Source organism: Bos indicus, chromosome 26, assembly GCF_029378745.1.
Source record: "Bos indicus isolate NIAB-ARS_2022 breed Sahiwal x Tharparkar chromosome 26, NIAB-ARS_B.indTharparkar_mat_pri_1.0, whole genome shotgun sequence".
Classification (NCBI taxonomy): domain Eukaryota; kingdom Metazoa; phylum Chordata; class Mammalia; order Artiodactyla; family Bovidae; genus Bos; species Bos indicus.
The window spans coordinates 22,866,240-22,892,582 of record NC_091785.1 but is presented as its reverse complement, the minus strand read 5'-3'; the positions used below and the strand labels follow the sequence as shown (position 1 = coordinate 22,892,582).

Genomic DNA, 26,343 nt, shown 5'->3' with positions numbered 1-26,343 from the left:
AAAGGACCTTTCCTTGCTCAGAAAATCCAGGACCTTCTTGGTGCTGTGTGGGTGTTTCAGAGCTCCTAGTGAATGGCAGCCTTGCTCTCACTGCACAACCTTCTGGGGGTTTATTTCTTCCCTTCTTTCAGTAACCTCCCTAGTTAAAGTGGTTTAAGCTCTACTGATCTTTTTGTGGCCCTTAGCCTCTGAGCTTGAATGAAGTAGCAAACTTAATTTTCTAAAAAGGCAAGTGCAAGTGACAGGTCCTTAGAACCACACAGGCAGGGCCTCACAAGCCAGGCAATCAGAAACACAAATCCTGATCTGGCAGCTGTGTGGGGCCAAATAAAAGGCTGGTCTTTGGAGTAGGATCTAAAATAATCCTAGAAACCTTCATGACAGGATTGAGAGATGGAGGGCAGTTCCTTCAAGAAGGGCAGCCTAAACAAAAAATTGGTCCACTTAACAGACCTTATCTTCTCCAGAACCTCTTCTTTAGAATCTCCTCCTTTCCCGGCCACCCTGGAGAAGACTGCAGGGAAATTTGCCAATCTCATCTCCTTTGCCTTCTGGCTTTCATACATTCCTTCCTGTTCCTTTTCTCATGCCCACTGCAATCACCACCTCCAGCATTCTCTTTTCCCACCACAGGAAACTCCAGTGACCAGCTGGCCTGAGGTCTCCAATGACCAGCCTGCCTGCCAAGCCAAGAAAGGCAAGACAGTAACACTGACAAAAGAGCAGAGGGAAAAGGCACAGAGGGCAGCTACTGGAGGCCATGAAGAGAGATGACCTGCAGGTGGTGCTCAGGGCAAGGCTCTAAGCAGCTGGGCCTGATTTTTGCTTAGGACAAGTATGAAGCTAGGACCACGGTGCCTGGAGAAGCTGATGCCCCTATTCAGAACCTAGCTGCACCAGCATATTTGCTCCCAATCCTGAATGCTTCAACTAAACAATCCAATTTTCTAGAAAAGATAAAGGGTTTTCTTGCCTTGAACTGAAGGTCATTTTCCTTTCTTGCTAAGCTTCTACTTTTCCTGTCCCCCTAGTTAGAAATAAGGACAGCTGCCTGTGTTCTATGTTCCTCACGACTGCACATGGGCAGACAACATGAGAAAAAGAATTCAGGATTTTGAGTGACAAAATCAACTAAAAATAAATTTTAAAAATACACCATAAACAAATTCAGAGACAAACAATAGACTAGATAAAACATTTGGGCTAGATTGAGAGAAATCTGTAACACTATGATAGATAATGGGTTAATATTCTCACTATACAAAGAACTTCTACAAACTGATAAGAAAAACAAAGACAACTCAATAAAAGAGAAGACATTCAAATTTCAAGTACAGGAATCTGTCATACAAAAGGAAATTTTATAATAAAGCTATGTGAACAAGGAAGCTTATTTCAGTATTATTGATAATGGCTCAAAATAAGAAACAATTTGAGCTTCCCTGGTAGGCTAGTGGTTAAGAATCGCCTGTCAATGCAGGAGAAATGAATTTGATCCCTGGTCTGGGAAGATTCCACATGTCCCTGAGCAACTAAGCCCATGCCACAACGACTGAGCCAGCGTGCCCATGTGTCTAGGGCCTCTGCTTCCCAACAAGGGAAGCCATCACAATGAGAAGCCGGTGCACCACAACGGAGAGTAGCCTGGGCTCACCACAACTGGCGAAAGCCCACGTGCAGCAAGGAAGACCCAGCACAGCCAAAAAGAAATAAATCTTTTCTAAAAAAAAGACAGAAACAACCTAAATATTAAATATTCTCCAGTAAGAGAATGATTGAGTGAACTGTGTTATATCTATACTATAGAAATTATACAGCTACCAAAAAGAAAAAAATCTTACCAGGGACTGAGGGGTAGGGGAAATGGTGTATTATTACTTAATGGTTAGAATTTCTTGTCTGGTATGATGAAAAAGTTTGAGAAACAGATGGTGGGGATGGCTGTACAACACTGTGAATGTAGTTAATGCCACTGAATTATATACTTTAATATGGCAAATTTTATATTATGTATATTTTATTACAATAAAAAAAGAACATACAAACTTCCAGTTATACAATTAGTAAGTTCTGGGGATGTAGTGTACAGCATGATGACTATAGTTAACAATGCTATGTTGTATGTTTGAAAGCTGCTGAGACAACAGATCTTAAAAGTTCTCATCACACAAAAAATTTGTTACTATGTGAGGTGATGGACTTAAGTAAGTATGGTAATCATTTTGCAACATATGCATGTATCAAATCATTATACCGTACAACTTAAACTAATACAATGTTATATGACAATTATAGTCAATAAAATTAGAAGGAAAATAATAAATCAGATAATTATATTACGTACACTGTTTTAATACTATTAAATGAAAAAAAGTTTAGCACACAATTCTATTTTTTCTTTTTTTTTTCACATTCTATTTTTATTTCTTTTTAAAAAGAAGTAGAACTTTATATATATTTATATACATGTATGGAAAGGTATAGATAGATTCAAAGCTTCCTGTTGACATCATTTAACCTAAAGAAGGATGAGGAACATTGAGAGAGACCATTAACTTTTCTTGTAGTCACCTCTTTATTATTTATCTTCTTAAAATAATCATACATTATACTGGAAAAATAAAGATAAACTAAAACCAAACCTCCAAGGGCATCATATCCTTTATGCCTCCAAAGCACAAAGAAATCAGTAGTCCCAAGGAAACCTCCTCTCACTCCCCACTCTGTACAACCTCAATCAATTAGTGTGATGAGTAACCAAAACAATCCTATTTCTTTTCTACAAGGAAACAGATAGCTGGGGAAAACTTTCCAACATCACCAGCTCATTGCCTAAAGCCTGACCACTCTGGGAAAGGCAAAGAAATGAAAGGGTGTGGTCACTCAAAAAAGCCCGAGTGCTTACCTATGAGCGCATAGGACAGGAACTTGTTGACAGAGGTGAGTGCAAGTCCAGTTATAGGGCCAGTGGTATCTTCAGAGCGAATTACTTCCAGAAATGGACGAAGGAACACATTGGGCTCAATTTCTGAGAGTTCTGGAAGAAAAGAAACGAGCATGAGGAGGTGCCATCTTACAAGAAACTAAACATAGAAAAAGGCCATTTTGTCTATGCCGTGAGGCAAAGTTCTTAGTTGCTGGGACCATCATCCTCCTTCTGGATTATCTGGAATCAAACTCCAGACACTATGTTGTTTTGTCTGTAAAATTTTTAGTTTGTAGCTCTAAAAGATTAAAAAGCTTAAAAAAAAATAACCCACAGTATCATTACCATGTTTAAAAATTAACAATAAAATGGTTAAGACGGTAAATTTTATGTTTTTAATATACATATACACACACACACACACACATATTTTAAACCACAGTTTAAAAATTAACAGTAATCCTTTAATATCATCAATACAGCTGGGTCAGTTTTTCATGTCCATTTCACCACCCTCCCCAGGGATACACAGGTAAACCTCATCTTGAGGACAGCCAACATGGCCAAAGAGACCTCAGGATGAGCTGCTGTCTTCAGGTCTTTTGTAGTTATAATCAAGCTCACTTCTCAATGCAGCACATCCCAGGAAGTTGAGGGGGAAACTTGTGGTTTATAGTCCCTTGCTGAAAAATAACTTTAAAAAGAACAAAAGGCTGTGTTGGAGGCAGTTTATAATCTATGGCCAACCTAGACAGCATATTAAAAAGCAGGACATTACTTTGCCGACAGAGGTCTGTCTAGACAAAGCTATGGTTTTTCCAGTGGTCATGTGTAGATGTGAAAGTTGGACTGTGAAGAAAGCTGAGCGCCGAAGAATTGATGCTTTTGAACTGTGGTGTTGGAGAAGACTCTTGAGAGTCCCTTAGAATGCAAGGAGATCAAACCAGTCAATCTTAAAGGAAATCAGTCTTGAATATTCATTGGAAGGAGTGATGTTGAGGCTGAAACTCCAATATTTTGGCCACCTGATGCAAAGAATTGACTCATTGGAAAAGACCCTGATGCTGGGAAAGATTGAAGGCAGGAGGAGAAGGAGAAGGGGACAACAGAGGATGAGATGGTTGGATGGCATCACCAATTTGATGGATATGAGTTTGAGCAAGCTCCGGGAGTTGGTAATGGACAAGGAAGCCTGGCGTGCTTACCCCATGGCGTGACCATGGGGTCACAAAGAGTCAGACACCACTGAGCTACTGAACTGGACCAAAAGGTCCTAATCACTCTCCAGCCTTCTTTCAATCTACAGTAAGCAGAGGGCTAACTACCTTGAGATGATGAGGCAATTCATGATCTTTATTTTATAGATGAAAAAAATAAGGCTCAGACAAGACATGACTGACCCCAAATCACACAGCTAGTAAGAAGCAGAGCTGGAATTTGAACCCAAACATATGGTTCTAAACCCTGCAAAAACATTACATCTATTCTACTTAATTATCAGCACAAACTCCTGAATTTAGGTTTCATCCCAGGTCTAAGAAGCTACTCTATACTGGACTTGCTCACTACCCTACTATGCCTGGGGTTTAATTTTTGTTTTTCTACAGTGCTATCATACATCAGACACTAGCTTCCTAAAAGGATTCCTAAATAGGCTAGAAAGACTTAGGGACTGGATAAGGGCTGCCCCACCTTTAGAGACAAAAGGAAGCTGGGTTTCCTAAGCACCTCCATTTTCATGCAAATACAGGGAGCTTCCGACTCAATTCCTACCACACCCCTCTCAGGGTAAATATTCCCTGGCCCGGCTGCTCCGCAGATTAATGCTTTAATTAATTGGCAGATTGGGTAGCATTTTCCAAGCTTGTCTGTATAGTGATCACATCAGCTGTATAAAACCTGCTTCTCATCCCCCGTTACCCCCACCAAGAGATATACAATCTGCAGAAAAAGCCTAGAGAAAAACCTTTGTGTGTGTGTGTAAGATGGTAAAGGGTTGAGACGTAAGGAATAGAAATATTTGGAAAACGTGAAACATATAAAATACCTTTAAAAAGCAGACTGAGAAAATTAAAGTCATCTAGTTCTGCTGCTTTAGGAACACAACTCTATTACATACAATTTGGTTTGTCATTAAAAAAAATAGTCAGGTTGGGAATATTTGAGATATGAAACTGTTAAAGGGAAAAAAATCTTTTGAGATGTAGGATAGGGAACAGGTTTTTCTGAGCATTCACCCAGTTGCTATACCTGTATTTGCTTTGTAGTCAAAGACGTGGGCAATTTTACAACCAGCATTTGACACTTTCAGGGCCAAGTACATTCTGCTTCTTTTTGTTTGTTTTTAAATTTTTTTAATTCGTTAAAACTGACTCTTTGAGTCCTATAAATTTTAACACACACATACGGTGTGGGCTTGCAAAGCCAAATGACTTAATGTACCAAAGAGTAGTTTCTCTACTGTTCTCAGTAGGCTTGAAATTGATGGAAGTGTGATCTGTCTCTGCAGGGCTGCTTCAGCTGAAGGTTTCGAAAGAACAAGCTCCAGTAACAAATTTTTTCTAATATTGGTTAGAAAAGCCCAGGGAGAGAAGAAATAGGCTCCCCATGCCAGTCTAGCCTTTCCACAGAGGAAAGGGCTTTTCTGAATTCAGGTCCGTGTTCATAGGTGGCCATTCCCTTAAACCTAATCTCAGTGTCTTCAGACCTCAGTCTTAGAAGGCAGGGTCTGATATTCGGCTGCATCATGTGGATGCTGTTCTTGGTGTGAACTAGGCTGAGATTTGCATGTTAAGATTGTTTCGGTACTTAAAAAAATTTTTTTTAATTTTAATTATCTTATAGTAAAATTGACTTTTTTAGTACACATACCTATGAGTTTTTACATACACATAGATCCCTGTAAGCACTGCATCAGTTGGAATACAGAACAGTCTCATCACCCCAGAAAACGCCCTCTGTTATTCCTGTGTGATCACACCCTCTCTCCTACCCCAACTCCCGTGAACCACTGATCTAGTCTCTCACCACAGTTTTACCAAAGAGGTCATATAAATGGAATCCTACAGTACATAACCTTTTCAGGCTGATTTGTATAAACTGCTACCTAAATCAATAGTCTGTTCCCTTTTTACTGCCAAGTAGTATTCCATTGCATGTTTCTACCACAATTTGCTTATCCATTCACTAGCTGAATGACACAGGGCTTTTCCATTTTGGGACAATTACGCATCAGTTTAGTTCAGTTCAGTCGCTCAGTCGTGTCTGACTCTTTGCAATCCCATGAACTGCAGCACTCCAGGCCTCCCTGTCCATCACCAACTCCCGGAGTTCACCCAAACTCATGTCCATAGAGCCGCTATAAACATTTGGGTACAGGTTTTTGTGTGAAGAACTTTGGTTTTCATCTCTCTGGGATAAATATCCAGGAGTAGGATTTCTGGGTAAAAGAATAAGTGTATGTTTGGTTTTATAAGAAACTGCCAAACTGTTTTTCCAGAGTCCTATATCATTTTGCATTCCCACTAGCAATGAGGATTCTGATTTCTCGACAGCCTCTCTAGTGCTTGGTATTTTCAGTACTTTTATTAAGTCATCCTAGTAAGTAAGCAGTGGTATCTCAATGTGGGTTAAATTTGCCTTTCCCTAATAGCCAGTGACATCAAACACCATGTGGTGATTTGTCTGTCCAAATCATCTGCCCATTTTTTGATGGAGTTGTTTTCTTACTGTTGAGTTTAGAGACTTAAACAAGTGCCTACTCTGGATTCAAATTCAGACTTAAATTGAAGAAAGTAGGGGAAACCACTAGACCATTCAGGTATGACCTAAAGTCAAATCCCTTATGATTATACAGTGGAAGTGAAAAATAGATTTAAGGGACTAGACCTGATAGACAGAGTGCCTGATGAACTATGGATGGAGGTTCATAACATTGTACAGGAGACAGGGAACAAGATCATCCCTAAGAAAAAGAAATTCAAAAAAGCAAAATGGCTGTCTGAGGAGGCCTTACAAATAGCTGTGAAAAGAAGAGAAGCAAAAAGCAAAAGAGAAAAGGAAAGATATACCCATTTGAATGCAGAGTTCCAAACAATAGCAAGGAGAGATAAGAAAGCCTTCCTCAGTGATCAGTGCAAAGAAACAGAGGAAAACAATTGAATGGGAAAAACTAGAGATCTCTTCAAGAAAATTAGAGATACCAAGGGAACATTTCATGCAAAGATGGGCTCAATAAAGGACAGAAATGGTATGGACCTAACAGAAGCAAGTGGCCTTAGAAAGCATCACTACAAACAAAGCTAGTGGAGGTGATGGAATTCCAGTGGAGCTATTTCAAATCCTGAAAGATGATGCTGGGAAAGTGCTGAACTCAATATGCCAGCAAATTTGGAAAACTCAGCAGTGGCCATGGGACTGGAAAAGGTCACTTTTCATTCCAATCCCAAAGAAAGGCAATCTCAAAGAATGCTCAAACGACCCCACAATTGCACTCATCTCACACACTAGTAAAGCAATGCTCAAAATTCTCCAAGCCAGGCTTCAACAATACATGAACCACGAACTTTCAGATGTTCAAGCTGGTTTTAGAAAAGGCAGAGGAACCAGAGATCAAATTGCCAACATCCGCTGGATCATCGAAAAAGCAAGAGAGTTCCAGAAAAACATCTATTTCTGCTTTATTGACTATGCCAAAGCCGCTGACTATGTGGATCACAATAAACTGGAAAATTCTTCAAAAGATGGGACTACCAGACCACCTGACCTGCCTCTTGAGAAACCTATATGCAGGTCAGGAAGCAACAGTTAGAACTGGACACGGAACAACAGACTGGTTCCAAATAGGAAAAGGAGTACGTCAAGGCTGTATATTGTCACCCTGCTTATTTAACTTCTATGCAGAGTACATCATGAGAAATGCTGGGCTGGAGGAAGCACAAGCTAGAATCAAGATTGCCAGGAGAAATATCAATAACCTCAGATATGCAGATGACACCACCTTTATGGCAGACAGTGAAGAAGAACTAAAGTGCCTCTTGATGAAAGTGAAAGAGGAGAGTGAAAAAGTTGGCTTAAAGCTCATGAATTCAGAAAATAAAGATCACGGCATCCGGTCCCATCACTTCATGGCAAACAGATGGGGAAACAGTGGCTGATTTTATTTTGGGGGGCTCCAAAATCACTGCAGATGGTGATTGCAGCCATGAAATTAAAAGACACTTACTTCTAGGAAGGAAAGTTATGACTAACCTAGACAGCATATTAAAAAGCAGAGACATTACTTTGTCAACAAAGGTCCATCTAGTCAAGGCTATGGTTCTTCCAGTGGTCATGTATGGATGTGAGAGTTGGACTGTGAAGAAAGCTGAGCGCCGAAGAATTGATGCTTTTGAACTGTGGTGTTGGAGAAGACTCTTGAGAGTCCCTTGGACTGCAAAGAGATCCAACCAGTCCATTCTAAAGGAGATCAGTCCTGGGTGTGCATTGGAAGGACTGATGCTGCAGCTGAAATTCCAATACTTTGGCCACCTGATGCGAAGAGCTGACTCATTTGAAAAGACCCTGATGCTGGGAAAGATTGAAAGTGGGAGGAGAAGGTGACGACAGAGGATGAGATGGTTGGATGGCATCACCGACTCAATGGACATGGGTTTGGGCAAACTCCGGGAGTTGGTGATGGACAGGGAGGCCTGGCGTGCTTCGGTTCACGGGGTGGCAAAGTGTCAGACGTGACTGAGTGACTAAACTGACTGACTGATGAGCTTCATATGAAAGTGGTTCTTTTTTTTGTGCATATGATGTTCTGTTGTCCCAACAGCATTTGTTGAAAAAAAAAAAAAAAATCCTTTCTTCATTGAGTTGTCTTTGCACCTTTGTCAAAATTCAACTGGCCTTATCAATCAATAGGTTAAATGTAATACCTATCAAAATACCCATGATATTTTTCACAGAACTAAAATTTATATGGAATTATAAAAGATCCAGAATTGTGAAAGTAGTCCTGGGGGAAAAGAACAAAGCAGGAGACATAACCCTCTCAGACTTCACAGAATACTACAAAGCTGCTGCTGCTGCTAAGTCGCTTCAGTCGTGTATGACTCTGTGCGACCCCATAGATGGCAGCTCACCAGGCTCTCCCGTCCCTGGGATTCTCCAGGCAAGAATACTGGAGTGGGTTGCCATCTCCTTCTCCAATGCATGAAAGTGAAAAGTGAAAGTGAAAAGTGAAAATGAAGTCGCTCAGTAGTGTCCGACTCTTTGCGACCCCATGGACTGCAGCCTATCAGGCTCCTCCGTCCATGGGATTTCCAGGCAAGAGTACTGGAGTGGGGTGCCATTGCCTTCTCCGACTACAAAGCTAAGAGTACTCAAGATAGCTTGGTATTGGCAAAAATACAGATATATGAATCAATGTAAGAGCATAAAAAACCCAGAAATATACTCATACACTTATGGACAATAAATCTTTGAAAAGGAAAAAGAATATACAATGGGTGGACAGTTTCTTCAGCAAACAGTTGGTGAAGTTGGACAGCCACATGTAAATCAATGAAGCTAGAACACAGCCTCACACCATACACAAAAATAAACTAAAAAATAGCTCAAAGACTTAAAACACCATAAAACATCTAGAAGATAACACAGGCAAAACATTCTCTGACAAAAATCATACCAATGTTTTCCTAGATCCATCTCCCAAGGCAATAGAAACAAAAGAAAAAATAAACAAATGGGTCCTAATTAAACGTACAAGCTTTCACACAGCAAAGGAAACCATAAATGGAAGGAAAAGACAATCTACGGACTGGGAGGAAATATTTACAAATGGTGCACCTGACAAGGACTTAATTTCCAAATTATACAAACAAGTCCTATAATTAAATAACAAAAAACCAAACAACCCCATCGAAAAATGGGCAGGAGACCTAAACAGATACTTTCAAAGAAGACATACAGATGGCCAATAGGCACAGGAAAAGATGTTCATCACTGCTAGTTACAGAAATGCAAATCAAAAATACAATGAGGTACCACCTCATACCAGTGAAAATGGCCACCTTTAAAAAGTCTACAAATAATAAACACTAGAGAGGTTGTGAAGAAAAGGGAACCCTCCTACACTGTTTGTGGGAATGTAAATTGGTGCAGCCATTACGGAGAACAGTATGGAAGTCCCTCAAAAAACTAAAATTAGAGTAGACTATGATCCAGCAATCCCATTCCTCATATACCCTGATAAAACTATAACTTAAAAAGATACACACACCCCTATGTTCACAGCAGCACTATTTACAACAGCCAAGACAAGACACAACCTATATGTCCATCCACAGAGGAATGGATAAAGAAGATACGGTAAATATATGCATTGGAATATCACTCAGCCATTAAAAAGAATGAAATAATGCCATTTGCAGCAACATGGATAAACCTAGAGATTGTCATACTGAGTGAAGCAAGTCAGACAGAGAAGAAAAAATATTGTATAACATCCCTTACATGTGGACTCTAAAATGACATGACACAAATGAACTTACTTACAAAACAGAAAGAAACTCAAGAGACTTAGAGAATGAACTTATGGTTGCCAGGGAGAAAGGATGGGGGAAGAGATAGGGAGTCTGGGATAGACATGTACACACTGTTACATTTTACATGGATAACTAACACGGACCTACTGTATAGCATATCAAACTCTGCTCAATGTTATGTGGCAGCTTGGATGGGAGCAGAGTTTGGGAGAGAATGGATACGTGTATATGTATGGCTGAGTCTCTTTGCTGTCCACCTGAAACTATCACAACATTGTTAATCATCTATCAGTTCAGTCAGTCACTCAGTCGTGTCTGACTCTTTGCAACCCCATGGACTGCAGCATGCCAGGCCTCCCTGTCCATCACCAACTCCTAGAGTTTACTCAAACCCATGTCCATTGAGTTGGTGATGCCATCCAACCTTCTCATCCCCTGTGGTCCCCTTCTCCTCCCGCCTTCAATCTTTCCGAGCATCAGGGTCTTTTCAAATGAGTCAGTTCTTTGCATCAGGTGGCCAAAAGATTGGAGTTTCAGCTTCAGCATCAGTCCTTTCCAATGAATATTCAGGACTGATCTCCTTTAGGATTGACTGGCTGGATCTCCTTGCAGTCCAAGGGACTCTCAAGAGTCTTCTCCAACACCACAGTTCAAAAGCATCAATTCTTCACTGCCCAGCTTTCTTTACAGTCCAACTCTCACATCCCTATATGACTACTGGAAAAACCATAGTTTTGACTAGACAGACCTTTGTTGGCAAAGTAATGTCTCTGCTTTTTAACATGCTGTCTAGCATATTAATCATCTATACTCCAATACAAAATAAATAGTTAAAAATAAAAAGAAGTTGTGGTGTAAATATATAAGGCATTATGGATGGATGGATCTAGAAATTATCATAAGAAATAAGTCAAAAAGAGAAAGACAAATACCATAATATATCACTTATATATGGAATCTAAATACTACACAAATGAACAGATCTAAGAAACAAAATTGGACTTACAGATACACGGAGAACAGACTTGTGGTTAACAAGAGGGAGTGGGTGGGGGAGGTAGGGACTGAGAGTTTGGGATTAGCAGATGCAAACTATTATATACAGGATGAATAAACAACAAGCTCCTACTGTATAGCATAGGGAACTACATTCAATATCCTGTGATAAGCCATAATGGAAAAGAGTATGAAGAGAATATATATATATATATGTATGTATAACTGAATCACTTAGTTGTATAGCAGAAATTAACACATTATAAATTGACTATACTTCAATACAATTTTTAAAAAATCAGGTGGCCTTACTTGTTTGTCTATTCTGAGTTCTCTGTTCTGTTCTACTCATCTGTGTGTCAATCTCTGTGACAATATCATACTCTCTTGATTACTACAGCTATATTCTAAATCTTAAAATCAGGTGGTGTGATTCTTCCAATTTACTTCTTTTTTTTAGTACTGTTTCCAGTATTTCCAGTATTCTAGCTCTTCTTTCTTTCCATTTTAACATGGTAAACTTGTCTGTTTTTGCAAAAAGAATCTTGGAAGTTTTACAGGAACTGCACTGAGTCTATAGTCCCACTTGGAGATGAAATGACCCCTTTATTATGTTGTGCCTACTGATCCATGCACACGGTGTGTCTGCGTAGTCACTACTTCTTGATATTTTTCATCAGTGTACTGCAATTTTCAGCATACAGGTTCTATACATGTTTTTTTAGATTTATACATAAGTATTTAATTTTATTTGGCATATTTGTAAGTAGTATGTGTTTTAATTTTCAGTTTCCAGATGTTCATTGTTAGAATATAGAAATGTGATTGATCCCTGTCTGTTGACCTTGTATCCTGTGACCTTACTAAATTCGGTTATTCATTCTAGGATTTTTTTGTGGGGAGGGGTAGCTTCCTTGGGGTTTTCTACATAGACAATTATGTTTTCTGCAAATAGTGACCGTTTTCTTTCTTTTTAAAAATATTTATTTATTTGGCTGTGCCGGGTCTTAGTTGTGGCATGTGGGACCTAGCTCTCTGAGCAGGGATCAAACCCAGGCCCCCTGCATTAAAAGCATGGGCCACCAGGGAGGTCCCCGTTTCTTTCCTTTCAATTTACATGCCTTTTATTTCCTCTTCTTGTCTCACTATTAGTTAGGATTTCTAGTACTATAAAAGTAGCTATCTTGTTTTATTCCCAATTTTAGGATAAATGCATTCAGTGTTTCATTGTGAAGTATGTTATTAGCCATAAGTTTTTGTAGATGTTCATGATCAAAAATGGATGTTTTATTGTCAGATGCCTTTTCTTCAACAACTGATATGATCAGGTGATTCTTTTTCTTTAGATAGTTAATATGGTAGATTAATTGATTTTCAGATATTGAATCAGCCTGTTATTCCCAGGATTAACCTCATCAGACTTAGTATATTAATTATTTTTATATACTGTTAGATCTGACTTGCTAACCTTGTGCTTCTTAAGAGGAAAGAGCTCAATGTGGCATTGAGAGACTTTGAGGGGGCAGGAATGACACCATACAGAGGCTTGGACAACGTCCCACGAAAAACTCTCTGGATGTGACCCTCACAAAATATACAATCCAGTCAACGGACAAGGAATCATTAGTCTCACTCCTACTAATAACCAGGCATATGATACCTAAGCTCATATGTCAGATTATAGTTGGAATCTGATTGCTACAATACATCCATTCCAGCATTTCCATTCTGTGAGTCATGCTTTATGGAAATTTAGTGATGGAAAACTAAAAGGGCTGGACTTTTTAAAGAACCCACCAGGAACCTTCACTATCACCTTCATTCCCCTACTCTTCCAAAAAAAGAGAATGATGGTACATTGAAATCACTTTCCCAAGAAAATCTGGTCTAGGCAGAACTGGAGTTTTGACCTCTAGTTTGAACTGCTGATTCAACTCTACTGCTTCCTATGAATCCAGAAAAGAAAAATATCTGGTGTTCTATCTTCTGGTTCATTCTGCCCAGGAATTGAGATTCAATTGTCTAGATCTTCTTTGGAAGAGTACGAAGACTGCCTGAGTCCTTCAGGGAAAAGGTGCCATGATGCTGCTCATAGTAAGCAGGCTGAGTAATTTCACAACCAAGGAGACATCTGACACCCCTGGCCAAGTAGCCAAAATTCCCACCCTGGAAGGCTGTCAACCTCAAGGCACAAACAGTTCAGTAAACAGAGTGCAGATCAGGTAGAGGGGTGCTCTGAAGGTGACTAATTCATGTTCTAAGATGGGAAGATAAAAAAGGAATGGGTACAAGGAAGAGGTGACTGCAGCCATGAAATTAAAAGATGCTTGCTCCTTGGAAGAAAAGCTAAGACCAACCTAGACAGCATATTAAAAAGCAGAGACATTACTTTACCAACAAAGGTCTGTTGAGTCAAAGCTATGGTTTTTCCAGTAGTCATATAGGGATGTGAGAGTTGGGACTATAAAGAAAGCTGAGCGCCAAAGAATTGATGCTTTTGAACTGTGGTGTTGGAGAAGACTCTTGAGAGTCCCTTGGACTGCAAGGACATCAGCCAGTCAATCCTAAAGGAAATCAGTCCTCAATAGGACTGATGCTGAAGCTCAAAAACCAATACTCTGACCACCTGATGCGAAGAACTGACTCATTTGAAAAGACCCTGATACTGGCAAAGATCGAAGGTGGGAGGAGAAGGGGACAACAGAGGATGAGATGGTTGGATGGCATCTCCAACTCAATGGGCATGAGTTTGAGTAAACTCTGGGAGTTGGTGATGGACAGCAAGGCCTGGTGTGCTGCAGTCCATGGGGTCACAAAGAGCCAGACATGACTGAGTGACTGAACTGAACTGAACAAGGAAGAGGGGGAATTCAACTCCCATTGGAGAAAGAACACTTGGGATCCTTTGAGGACTAGGCCACCTGCTTCTCAAATCAAGTCCAGGTCCAACTTCTAGTCAGTCAGTGCCCAGTAAGAATAATCAAACAAGACTTATTAAACTATTTCTGGAGAAGCTGTAGGCCACTTGAACACAAAGCAAACTGAATCTCCAGAGGTTTCTTGATGGTGTTCTGCTCTTACTCTGCTCAACATCAGTGAACAGGGCTCTCACCTCCCTATATTATAGCATTAACAGGTAAGTCTCAGTTTGGCCTAAAGTCAAGTCGAGAATCTGTAGATGACTCCTAAGTCTTTTGTCTTCTCAGATGATGCAGGGGCCTGTCCAAAAGGAGATGAATAGTGACACTGTTTTATCTTCCCACATCAGAGCTGATACCTTTTCTGATAATCTATGTCAAAGGCCTCAACATGTGGTGCTATGCACTGCCCTTAGACAAAAGGGAACAATCTCTTCTCAGCATACAAGGGAGCAGTCACCATCCTCCCAGGAGGCGTATGTTCTCCAGCCTGCAGCAGCCTTTTCTCATTTGGCCAGCATTGGGCTGGCACATTCCTGAGCCAAAATGCACACATAAGCTGCTTTCCCTGGTAGTGAAGCTCTTTACTCCTGAGTGACTCTTATCAGGGACGGTTGGGCATTCTCAATTGGATTACGCTGACAAGGAAAAACTCCCGCGGTATATTATTTCAACACCATTTGACTTCAGAAATGCTTGTCTCGACCCCTTTTGCTCTCAGAGCCTACTTCTCCCTTCTTGCTTTCTAGAAGGTCACCAGCCTGCTCCCATCCTAACTCTTCATCCTGCAAATATTGGCTCATGTTCCTGGAGACAGAATATCATCATTCACAAGGTAGATCATGTATAACAGACTAATGAATCAGAGCATGATAAAAACAGAAGTCTAGTTCATTTACCCCACTTGACATTTCTGTATCCAGAGACATAGGACAGAATTATTTGAGCATAAAAAGCTCTCTGGTTCTGGGCTTTTATGTCTATGCCTGCACATTCCATTTTAGGGGAAAGTGTTAGATCCTCCTATTTTTTTTTTTTTTTTTGGTGTGCCATGCAGGATTTTAGTTTCCCCACCAGAGATTAAACTGATGTCCCCTGCAGTGGAAGCAGAGTCTTAATCGCTGGACCACCAGGGAAGTCCAGGTCCTCATATTCTACTTCTCTAAGCTATACCTAGGAATATTTCTTGTAAAAGTCAAAGTAAGATTGAGAATGAGCTACAAATGGAATTTTTGAGAAACTGTAAGTTCATAGGAAAGAGCTGTACTCTTTGGTCACTAGGGGACATCAGGAGTAGTGTGGTCCAAACTAAACTTTGGTGGAGCCAGAAGCCTCTGAAATATCTGCCACACCTTTATTTCCAGCCTTGAAAGGTTAGGTGGGGATTTAGGCTTGATTTCAAGATCTGATTTGAGAGAAGGCTGCCAAAGAGCAGCTCTCAGAAAATTACCTAGTCTGGGCTTAAGGGTTAAACCCTGATAACCATTTGCAACCCTGTCCCATACAACAAGAGAAACAAACAAACAAACCAAAAGTGCTATGCCCAGTCTTGGTCTGTCACTATATGTGACCTTGGGCAAACACTTCACTTCTTTGGGCCATAGTTTTCTCATCCACAGGGTTTTCCCGGGAAAGATGGTGGTAGGAGTACACAGTTTAATGAAATTCTTTAAGGCTCCCTTTAGACCCTCCAAGCTTATTCTAAAGACAAAGTACAGTTTGGGAATAAATAAACATGAATGTAGACAGTCTGCTACAAAGGTAGCCTGGGGGAAAAGCAAGCCTGGTTTGTTTGTCTAAGCTCCTGAGAGTGGATCCTCTTTTTCTAGATATCATCCAGTAGTTTCCCAGATCTGTTTCCTATTTTCAAACAAATGCTTAGTTTCTCAAAGTGCCTTCAGACTGCATTGGGGGTGGGAGGCAGATTATCTCTGATATTATGACCCTTTAAGAAACAAAGTATGAAGGCTCCCTGGCGGCTTAGTGCTAAAGTATCCACCTGCCAACCCAGGAGACCACAGGTTTCATCCCTGATCTGGAAGGATCCCATATGCCATGGAGCAACTAAGCGTGTGCACAACTTCTGAGCCTGTGCTCTACAACAAGAGAAGCCATCCTGGTGAGGAGCCCAAGTACAACTAGAGAGCAGCCCCTGCCTCCAAAACCAGCAACGAAGACCCGGCACAGCCAAAAAGAAATTTAAAGGTTTTTTGTTGTTAAAGTACAGTGATAGCGTAATCACTACCACATCCAGGTACAAGGTGAGTCTATGGGTCTACCTAGAGCCTACATGGTACAAACCACCTTACACTAAGAAAGGCAAATTATGTTTAACACTTCGCCCTTTAAAAACCCCTTGAGAAGTATTCATTTTTCAGGCTAGCAGAGATGACATAAAAACTACTCTCCTTCTTCCGTAGACATCTGGCCTCCAAATGTTCAAAATGATCAAAAAGAAAAGAGTTTTTGGTATTTACATATGTTCTCTGGCTCAAACACCTTGTCAGGACCTGGGTCACCTCTGTCTCTACAGCAGGTCCATCTCTCCTTAGGGAGAGGATAGAAAAGAAGATTATTTTTTTCAGATTGAAATCTCTTGACAGCATATAGAGCCAAAGCAGGCTATTTCCCAAATATCTCTGCTCCGGAAATCCTCACTTTTATAAGCTCCTCCTTGTTGAGTAGGACCACCGTGGTCTGCCTGATGTCAAATTTAGCCTTCACTTTCAGAAGGTAAGATAGAAACTTAAAAGGCAGCGCACACATGGGAAAATACTTTTAATTTACTGGATGACTTTCTTCAATATGATACATAATACTGATTGAAAGAAGAATGAGCTTCCCACCTTGGACATTAATAACCAGTTAAATATTATTTACAGTTAAACAGTTATTTAAACTGTTAAATAACCAGTTTAGCTTGCTGCTAGGAGCTGCTATCTATACGACACACAAGAAGAATCCAATTCCATTGCTCAGGACAACAACCTTAAGCAGCCTCAGACATCAGCAACAGCTACATACTAAACTAATTATCTTATGTAGATAATGTTTATCTTTCCATTTTGAACTGTGGTGTTGGAGAAGACTCTTGAGAGTCCCTTGGACTGCAAGGAGATCAAACCAGTCAATCCTAAAGGAAATCAACCCTGAATATTTGTTGGAGGGACTGATGCTGAAGCTGAAGCTCCAATACTTTGGCCAGCGATGTGAAGAACTGACTCATTAGAAAAGACCCTGATGCTGGGAAAGATTGAAGGCAGGAGGAGAAGAGGATGACAGAGGATGAGATGGTTGGATGGCATCACCAACTCAATGGACATGAGTTTGAGCAAGCTCTGGGAATTGGTGATGGACAGGGAAGCCTGGCATGCTCCAGTCCACGGGGTCACAGAGTCGGACACGACTGAGCAATTGAACTGATCTGAACTGAATAGCCCTGAGGAATAATATTACTGTTCCCATTTTACAGATAAGAAAACCAAGCCTCTATGAGGTTAAATGACTTGCCCAAAGTCACACAATAAGTGGAACAGGTAGAATTCAAATCCAGGTCTGTTCTGGACTATGTTCTTAAACATTATACTATGCTATTGCTATGGGTTTACTATTAGATATATTAACTGCATAACACAGATGGCAAATAAAAATGTAAAACTTAACTATCCTAGAATTGAAGTTTCTCCTGTACCTTTCTTCTTCCTAACCAGTGACTAACACTGATTTTATGACTGCCATACAAATGAAGCTTCAGGTTTGCCCACATTCATTCCTAATCCAAGAGGGAAGAGTGAGGCTCCTTTAACAAGGCTGGCAGGGCTAAACAAGGCCCACAGGGAGCAGCCTCAAACATAGCGCAGAGGCCGGAGGACACACTGATCCATCTGTCTTACTGAGAGCCCAAGTTTAATGCGTATCAACTCTAACCACTAGTTCTCTTCCTTCTAGAGGAAATTGGCCCATATTGAAAGGAAAGCAATTAGGTTGTAACATACAGGCAAACCAGAGCTGCTGTGGTCCTTTACTCTGCCTTGCCGTTTTCTGCATTCATTGTATAAGACCAAGACCAAACTTAAGCAGGCAATTTGAAAGCCCAGGAGAAATTAAAAATTTCTGTTGCTATACTTTAAAACAGGACATTCACCCCAGCTTTATGCAGTCATTACACTTGGAGCAACTTTTTCAATCCAAATTCCCCTCACAGTCTAGTAAAATATTTCATTGTTCAATGGCAGCAAGAAGAGAAAACAATTACAGGTTTATCAGAGATTACCACTCTGTCAGGTCTCCTCCAGGGGCCCTGAAGGGAAGTAAAAGGAAATACTAAAGAACTAAATTCTGAATTGACATTAGCATAGTGTATAGATGATAGAAAAGACTGAAGGGTCAATAGCCAAAGCTTTTGGAGAAGAGTAAGAGAATCCCTAAAGAGGATCAGTCACAGGACTGGTAAGCAACTCTCCCTGTTCTCTACATGTACAGAATCCTACTTTTTCACCTTTCCCCAGCAGCTGGAAATTTTTTTTTTTTTTTTAATAGCAGCATATCACAAATTCTTAGTGACAATAAGTCTGAGGAATCTTATTCTGCCTCAGCCACCTTTTGTGTTAATGGGCTCAAGAACTTTATGACAAGGGACATTTCCATTTTACTGATGGGAAAAACAAAGACATTGAAAATATAATCAACAAGGGCCAGGACAAGTACTCTAACCACCTGCCATTGCTGCCTCTAAAGACATGACTATGAGCTGGAGAATGAACAAATAAAAGTTTATGGGAGCACCAGTACTCTGAGAAGTCACATGTTACTTGTTCTGAAAGGTACCCAGAGAACTTTCAAGACAGCTGAATCTAGAGGAACAATCCTGAAAGGGTTGGGAAACAACCTTTTAGAAAACATGGGACAGAACCCAGGTTCAGCCAACACCTGTTTCCCCAACAATATCTGTCTCTCTCATTTTATTCCAAATTCACACAATACAAAAGCTGCATTATTCTGGTAAAGTTGCATTCCAGGCCAGAGTGCACAGTTAATGTTTTTTACAGCCCACATGCCTCTTTGTGATGGATGGCCACTTTATAATGAAAACCTTTATGCTCAATCAATTTATAAATAATGAGTCTTCCATTACATGGCATTAAAAACAAACCTCAAATCAGAAAGACTCAGAAATAAACAAGGAATAGGAACAAAAGTGATTGCTGGAAAGACAAGAAGAACTCAATAGAATGCTCTTAATTCCTTCATTCCTAAAGAATACACAGTGCTAAGGAGAATTTGGTATCAAAAAAGGTATTAATTTCAACAAATACTGTTGAAACAACTGAACACTCATATGCAAAAAAAAAAAAAAAAAATTTTTTTTCACCTAAACCTCATGTTACACAAAAATTAACTCAAAATAGATCACAGGGGTAAATGAAAAGCATAAATCTGCATAGTTTTTAGAAAGAGTACTTCAATAGGACACAAAAAACAAAATGCATGAAAGAAAAAACTGGACTTCAATAAAAACAAAATATCTATTCTATGAGAGATACTGTTAAGAGAATGAGAAAACAAGCTACAGATTGGGAGAAAATATTTATAAATAACTGTATAAATTATAATTAAAACTGCAATAAAGGACTTGAATCCAGAATAGACTTAAGTCTTTAAACTCAACAATAGGAAAACAATTCCCATCAAAAAATGGGCAATAGACTTGGACAGACAGATCACCAAATGGTGTTTGATGTCACTGGCCACTGACTGACTGAAGTGACTGAAGTTGCTCAGTCGTGTCCGACTCTGCGGCCCCATGGACTGTAGCCACCAGGCTCCTCCATCCATGGAATTTTCCAGGCAAGAGTACTGGAGTGGGTTGCCATTTCCTTCTCCAGGGGATCTTCACTGGCCATTAGGGAAAGGCAAATTTAACCCACATTGAGATACCACTGCTTACTTACTAGGATGACTTAATAAAAGTACTGAAAATACCAAGCACTAGAGAGGCTGTCGAGAAATCAGAATCCTCATTGCTAGTGGGAATGCAAAATGATATAGGACTCTGGAAAAACAGTTTGGCAGTTTCTTATAAAACCAAACACACACTTATTCTTTCACCCAGAAATCCTACTCCTGGATATTAATCCCAGAGAGATGAAAACCAAAGTTCTTCACACAAAAACCTGTACCCAAATGTTTATAGCGGCTCTATGCGTAATTGTCCAAAAATGGAAAAGTCCAGTGTCGTTCAGCTAGTGAATGGATAAGCAAATTGTGGTAGAAACATGCAATGGAATACTACTTGGCAGTAAAAAGGGAACAGACTATTGATTTAGGTAGCAGTTTATACAAATCAGCCTGAAAAGGTTATGTACTGTAGGATTCCATTTATATGACCTCTTTGGTAAAACTGTGGTGAGAGACTAGATCAGTGGTTCACGGGAGTTGGGGTAGGAGAGAGGGTGTGATCACACAGGAATAACAGAGGGCGTTTTCTGGGGTGATGAGACTGTTCTGTATTCCAACTGATGCAGTGCTTACAGGGATCTATGTGTATGTAAAAACTCATAGGTATGTGTACTAAAAAAGTCAATTTTACTATAAGATAATTAAAATTAAAAAAAATTTTTTTAAGTACCGAAACAATCTTAACATGCAAATCTCAGCCTAGTTCACACCAAGAATGGCATCCACATGATGCAGCCGAATATCAGGCCCTGCCTTCTAAGATTGAGGTCTGAAGACACTGAGATTAGGTTTAAGGGAATGGCCACCTATGAACACGGACCTGAATTCAGAAAAGCCCTTTCCTCTGTGGAAAGGCTAGACTGGCATGGGGAGCCTATTTCTTCTCTCCCTGGGCTCTTCTAACCAATATTAGAAAAAAAATTGTTACTGGAGCTTGTTCTTTAGAAACCTTCAGCTGAAGCAGCCCTGCAGAGACAGATCACACTTCCATCAATTTCAAGCCTACTGAGAACAGTAGAGAAACTACTCTTTGGTACATTAAGTGGGCTTTGGAAGCTCACACCCTAACCTTTTGTTTCTTGCTTTAACCTTTGGCTTCCAAGAATTTGTTCCCTAAGACCTAGGTAAGATAGAGGCATTAAAAATACAGAGAAAGAATTTTACCAGGGCATACTTTATTTTCCATAATATTTGATACATAGGATGCCAAATCCTAACTGGCTAAAGGCCCTTGGCAATATTAACATTACAAAGGGAAATGATTTCTACTGCATTCAGCTTCAAGGAGAAAAGGTAGGGGTAAAAAGCAAGAGTGGGAAGGGGCTTTCATCTGCCACACAGACTAACTACCCCCTGATCAAGAAGCATTAGGGCCACCAAAGGCCCCTCTCCTACATGATGATGCTTGTTTACCTGCGTCAAATGTATCAAGTCACAGCACATACATTATTACCTAGCCATGTCCTGAAAATTTCTAATCCAGCATCCATTAGATTAGATCTGAATTCTGCTGGCCAAGCCCCAGCCTCTCAGGGGGCTGGCATAAAATAGGGAGGCTGGAGTAGGGTTTCAAACACCTGTTTCAGCTTTTTAAGTGTCCGATTCAGGCCACTGTGCTCTGGCAGCAGGGACCCTGATGATACGGGTTCTCTTCTCCTGCCAAATCCTCAATTTAAAGAGCCTAGCCCCCCAGGGGAGGAAAAGATAGACTGGGGGTTATAGCCACCTTGAAGAAATGTTTCTTTCAAACACATATCTCCCCTATGATCCAGCAATTTCATCCTTAAGTATTTGTCTAAGAGAAACTAGAATATATGTTCATAAATAGACTTGTATAAGAACGTTCATAGCAACCTATTCATGAAGGACAAACACTAGAAACACTCCAAATATCCTTCAATAAGAAAATAAGTAAATTCTCTTATGGTTTACCCATACAACTGCATACTACTCAGTAAAACAGAATGAATCAAAACTAAGAAAAAAAACTAGTGATATATGCAACAACATGGATGAATTCCAAAAACATGCTAAGTGAAAAGAAGCTAGATACAAAAGAGAATATCTTATGTGATTCCATTTACAGGAAATTCAAAATCAAAACTAAGGTATGCTGCTTCTGCTAAGTTGCTTCAGTCGTGTCCGACTCTGTGCGACCCCAGAGATGGCAGCCCACCAGGCTCCCCTGTCCCTGGGATTCTCCAGGCAAGAACACTGGAGTGGGTTGCCATTTCCTTCTCCAATGCATGAAAGTGAAAAGTGAAAGTGAAGTTGCTCAGTCGTGTCTGACTCTTAGCGACCCCAAGGACTGCAGCCTACCAGGGATCCCAGCCTCCGTCCATGGGATTTTCCAGGCAAGAGTACTGGAGTGGGGTGCCATTGCCTTGGTAATAGAATATAGAAAGTGGTTTTGTGTATGCGCGTGTGGGTTAACTTAAAGGCGGCAGAGGAAACTGGTGTGATGAAAATGTTATATATCTTTTTTTTAAGATGGTTAATGAATGTCTACAATTCTCAAAAAATTATCAACTGAACACCTAAGGTCAGTGTACTTCACTGTATGCTAATTGTATTTCAACTAAAAAAAAAAAAGAAGAGAGAACTAGGGGTGCTTGGGATCAGCCTCTCCTATTGGGATTATTTAGGAGAATGAAGACATAGAAGAGAAGAAGCAGATTTGCTTCTCATCACCATTCTGGGAGCAGAGGCTCAACAGCGAGCTGAACTGCCACCTCAGTGCCCCTTGGGCAACCTTTGGGGAAAGAAAAGATTTTCAAGTTGTAACTGATATACCCTTAGTGAGGCCTATGGTTCCCCAAAGGAGTGTCACTGAAATGTCTTCCAGTGTTTACTTGTCTTCCAGTGTTTACTTCTCCATTGATAAAAGTATAATCAGGGTTCAATTTAGAAGTTCACAAAGAAAAAGTTAGGCCCTCACTACTTAAAATTCAGGGACTTGGTGGTCTAGTGGTTAAGAGTCTGCACTTCCACCGCAGAGGGCACAGGTTTAATTCCTGGTTGAGGAACTGATATTCCACAGGCTGAGTGGTGTGGCCAAAAAAACCACACAGTCTTAAAAAATATATTATAACCATAGTAATAGACAAGCAAGTCAGAGCTCTAGTTCTAGAGCCGTCACCACTCTGTCATGAGACCTTATATAAAACATGACCTCTAAGCCACAGTTCCTTCTCAATAAAATGGGCCTGAATGACATTTTTGCTTCACCTTAGCTCTACCACTGTATTATTTTAATACTCTTATTAGTTCATATGACCTCCAGGATCAGATGGGGAAGGCAAGCCTTGTAATCCTTCTCAGCATTGTTATAGATTCATCCTTTAGTTTAATGAGAGCCACCCCCCTCCCCAACCAGAAAGAGTCTGCATTTCGTGTGAAATGATTTCACTCCTCTAACACACAGAGTTAGATTCAAAGAAAATAGCTTACAGCTTAGGAATATAAGAAGCTGCTTACATGGCAAACCCAAGGTGGTGCAGCATAAGAGAAGAGTGCTGTGCTGAGTCTCTCAGTCGGGTCCAACTCTTTGCGACCCCATGGGCTGTAGCCCGCCAGGCTTCTGTCCATGGGGATTCTCCAGGCAAGAATACTGGAGTGGGTGGCCATGCCCTCCTCAGGAATCTTCCCAACCCAGGTCTCCCACCTTTCAGGCGGATTCTTTACTGTCTGAGCCACCAGGGAAGTCTATAAAAGAAGAGTAGGTATCCTCAAAATCCAGTGGGAAGACTGGAGAAGAAAACAAACATGTATTGAGTGCCTATTATGTGCTAGGTATGCATTGTACTAGACTCCTTGCATGTATCATTTTGTTTAATCCTTAGGAGAACCCTGGTAAAACAAGTTTTTAATCCCCATTTTACAGATGAAAAATGGAGGTTCAAATAGGTCAAGTAACTGTCAAGACCCTGATGCTGGCAAAGACTGAAGGCAGGAGGAGAAGGGAATGACAGAGGACGAGATGGTTGGATGGCATCACTGACTCAATGGACATGAGTTTGAGCAAGCTCTGGAAGATGGTGAAGGACAGGGAAGCCTGGCGTGCTGCAGTTCATGGGATCACAAAGAGTTGGACATGACTGAGTTACTGAACAACAACAACAAACTTCCAAGACAACCCAATGGTAGAGACTGGATTTGAACCCAGGTCTATTCAGCTCTAAAAGTTACACTTTTCTCCACAACCATTTGGCAGGAAATAAGTTGGAGATCCTATATCTCCAAAGGGCCCTAGCATTTTTGCCTTCTTGTAAATAACTTATTTCACACATGTCATGTAGCTCTTGGCACTATACAGAAGAAAGGGTTAAACCTACTGTTAGGAAGAGGAAATTCCCTGGAAAATTGAAACACATGCTGTGGCTCTGACTAAATTTCACACCCGTTCTGTTGAGCAACATCCATACTGTGTGAGAAAAGATTCCTTCCCCATCACCCCAGCCCCATTCTTTATTCATTCTATCACCTGCTGCCTTCCTTCAGACTAAGCTGAGAGGGAGGAAGGGAGGAAGACTATACATCTTTGCTTAGTGCATATTTAAGCTAGAGGTTAGTACACCCAGGGTAGGAAGAATTACGTGTGAAAAGAGAAAAGGAATGACACTTTCTCATTTCTGCTTGGACCAGCATAGGAGGGAGCTCTTATGATAAGCTACAATGAAGAAAGTGGTTAGACTTCTGCTGGGGAGGAAAAGAGGGGAGGCTGTTCTTTCTGGAGAGTAGGCAGAATTCAGAAGAACAAGGCCAGTGTACACCTGTCCCCTTGTCTGGAATTTCATGCTCAAGTGAACGCTGAATTTCTGTCCATGAGACTTATGCCTCACCCAGGAGAGCAAGTGGGAAGGTGGAAAAAATTTTTTCCTCTCTGCTACCCTCTTCAAACAGATTCTAATTTCCAGTCCCAAATAACAATGAGTCTAGTTATTTGGTACTGGAAGCTGACTGGATGAAAGAAGCTTGTGGGAATTTAAGAGCCTAGGGTAGCTAGTAGCTACTTGGTATAAAAGAAAGGTAAGGACAGGTAATGCCATTATGATAATCTCCAAAGACAGTCCCATACAATGCCACCCCTTACATGGCTTCCTCCCATCAAGAGGTTCCCCTTGAATCTGGTCTGTGACTGCGTTGACAGATATAATGCAGGGGAAGGGACAATCTGGGACTTCAGTGCCCAGGCACTAAAAAGGCTTTGAAGCTTCTATTTCTTTCATTTTGGCAATCTGAACTGCCATGTACAAATTCTAAGCTACTCTATGAGAGGTCATGAGGGAAAGCCCTGGAGACTGAAGCATCACATCAAAAGAAGCCACATGGCACCAGACATCTAAGCCACAGTCATAGCTGACTGCAACTTCAAGAAAGATCCTAAATGAGAGCATTAGAAGAACTGCCCAGCTGAGCCCTAGTCAACCCATGGAATTGTGAGATATAATAAAATGGTTGTGCTTTAAGCCATGAACTTTTCGAGTGGTTTGTTAGATAGCAACAGATAACTGAAACAGCTAGCTTTTGTTAAAAATGAAGCTAGTATTCTTTTGTCCTGGGCATATAACATAAACTCTATTGCATAAACAAGGAAAATCGACCCAATTTTAGTTAAAAAGAATTTATATTGGGGGGGAATCTCATTCCATTAGCAATTGAAGATTAAAAAAAAATCTTAGAATAAACTTAAGAAATTTATGGTACATAAATGGGGGAAAGAAGAACCTACAAATTTTACTAGAGTTACAAACGAAGTCTTGAATAAATGCAGAAGCAAAAACATGTTTCAGGACAGGGAGGCAAACATATATATTATAAAGATGTAAAGTCTCCTCATATTAATTGACATTTTAAAATCAAAATCCCAATTGGAATTTTTAAAAGAACTTGAGTAAGTGACCCTGTACTTCATGTGAAAGAATAACCAGATAATGATAGCCAGAATATTTTTTTAAAAAACTGATGCTGGGAGGGATTGGAGGCAGGAGGAAAAGGGGATGACAGAGGATGA

General features: G+C 40.4%; 1 protein-coding gene across 11 annotated transcripts in view; it reads right to left on the bottom strand.

Annotated features, from left to right (window-relative positions):
• GBF1 (golgi brefeldin A resistant guanine nucleotide exchange factor 1) overlaps positions 1 to 26,343 on the bottom strand; it is a 124,588-nt gene that overhangs the window by 27,476 nt on the left and 70,769 nt on the right. For 10 of the 11 annotated variants that reach the window (XM_070780721.1, XM_070780714.1, XM_070780717.1 and 7 more), the window contains exon 4: positions 2,906 to 3,037. In XM_070780721.1, the coding sequence (XP_070636822.1) occupies positions 2,906 to 3,037 (132 nt within the window). Of the gene's footprint in view, positions 1 to 2,905; positions 3,038 to 23,807; positions 24,029 to 26,343 lie in introns of those variants that run through there. The other variant, XM_070780720.1, reaches the window with a different exon arrangement.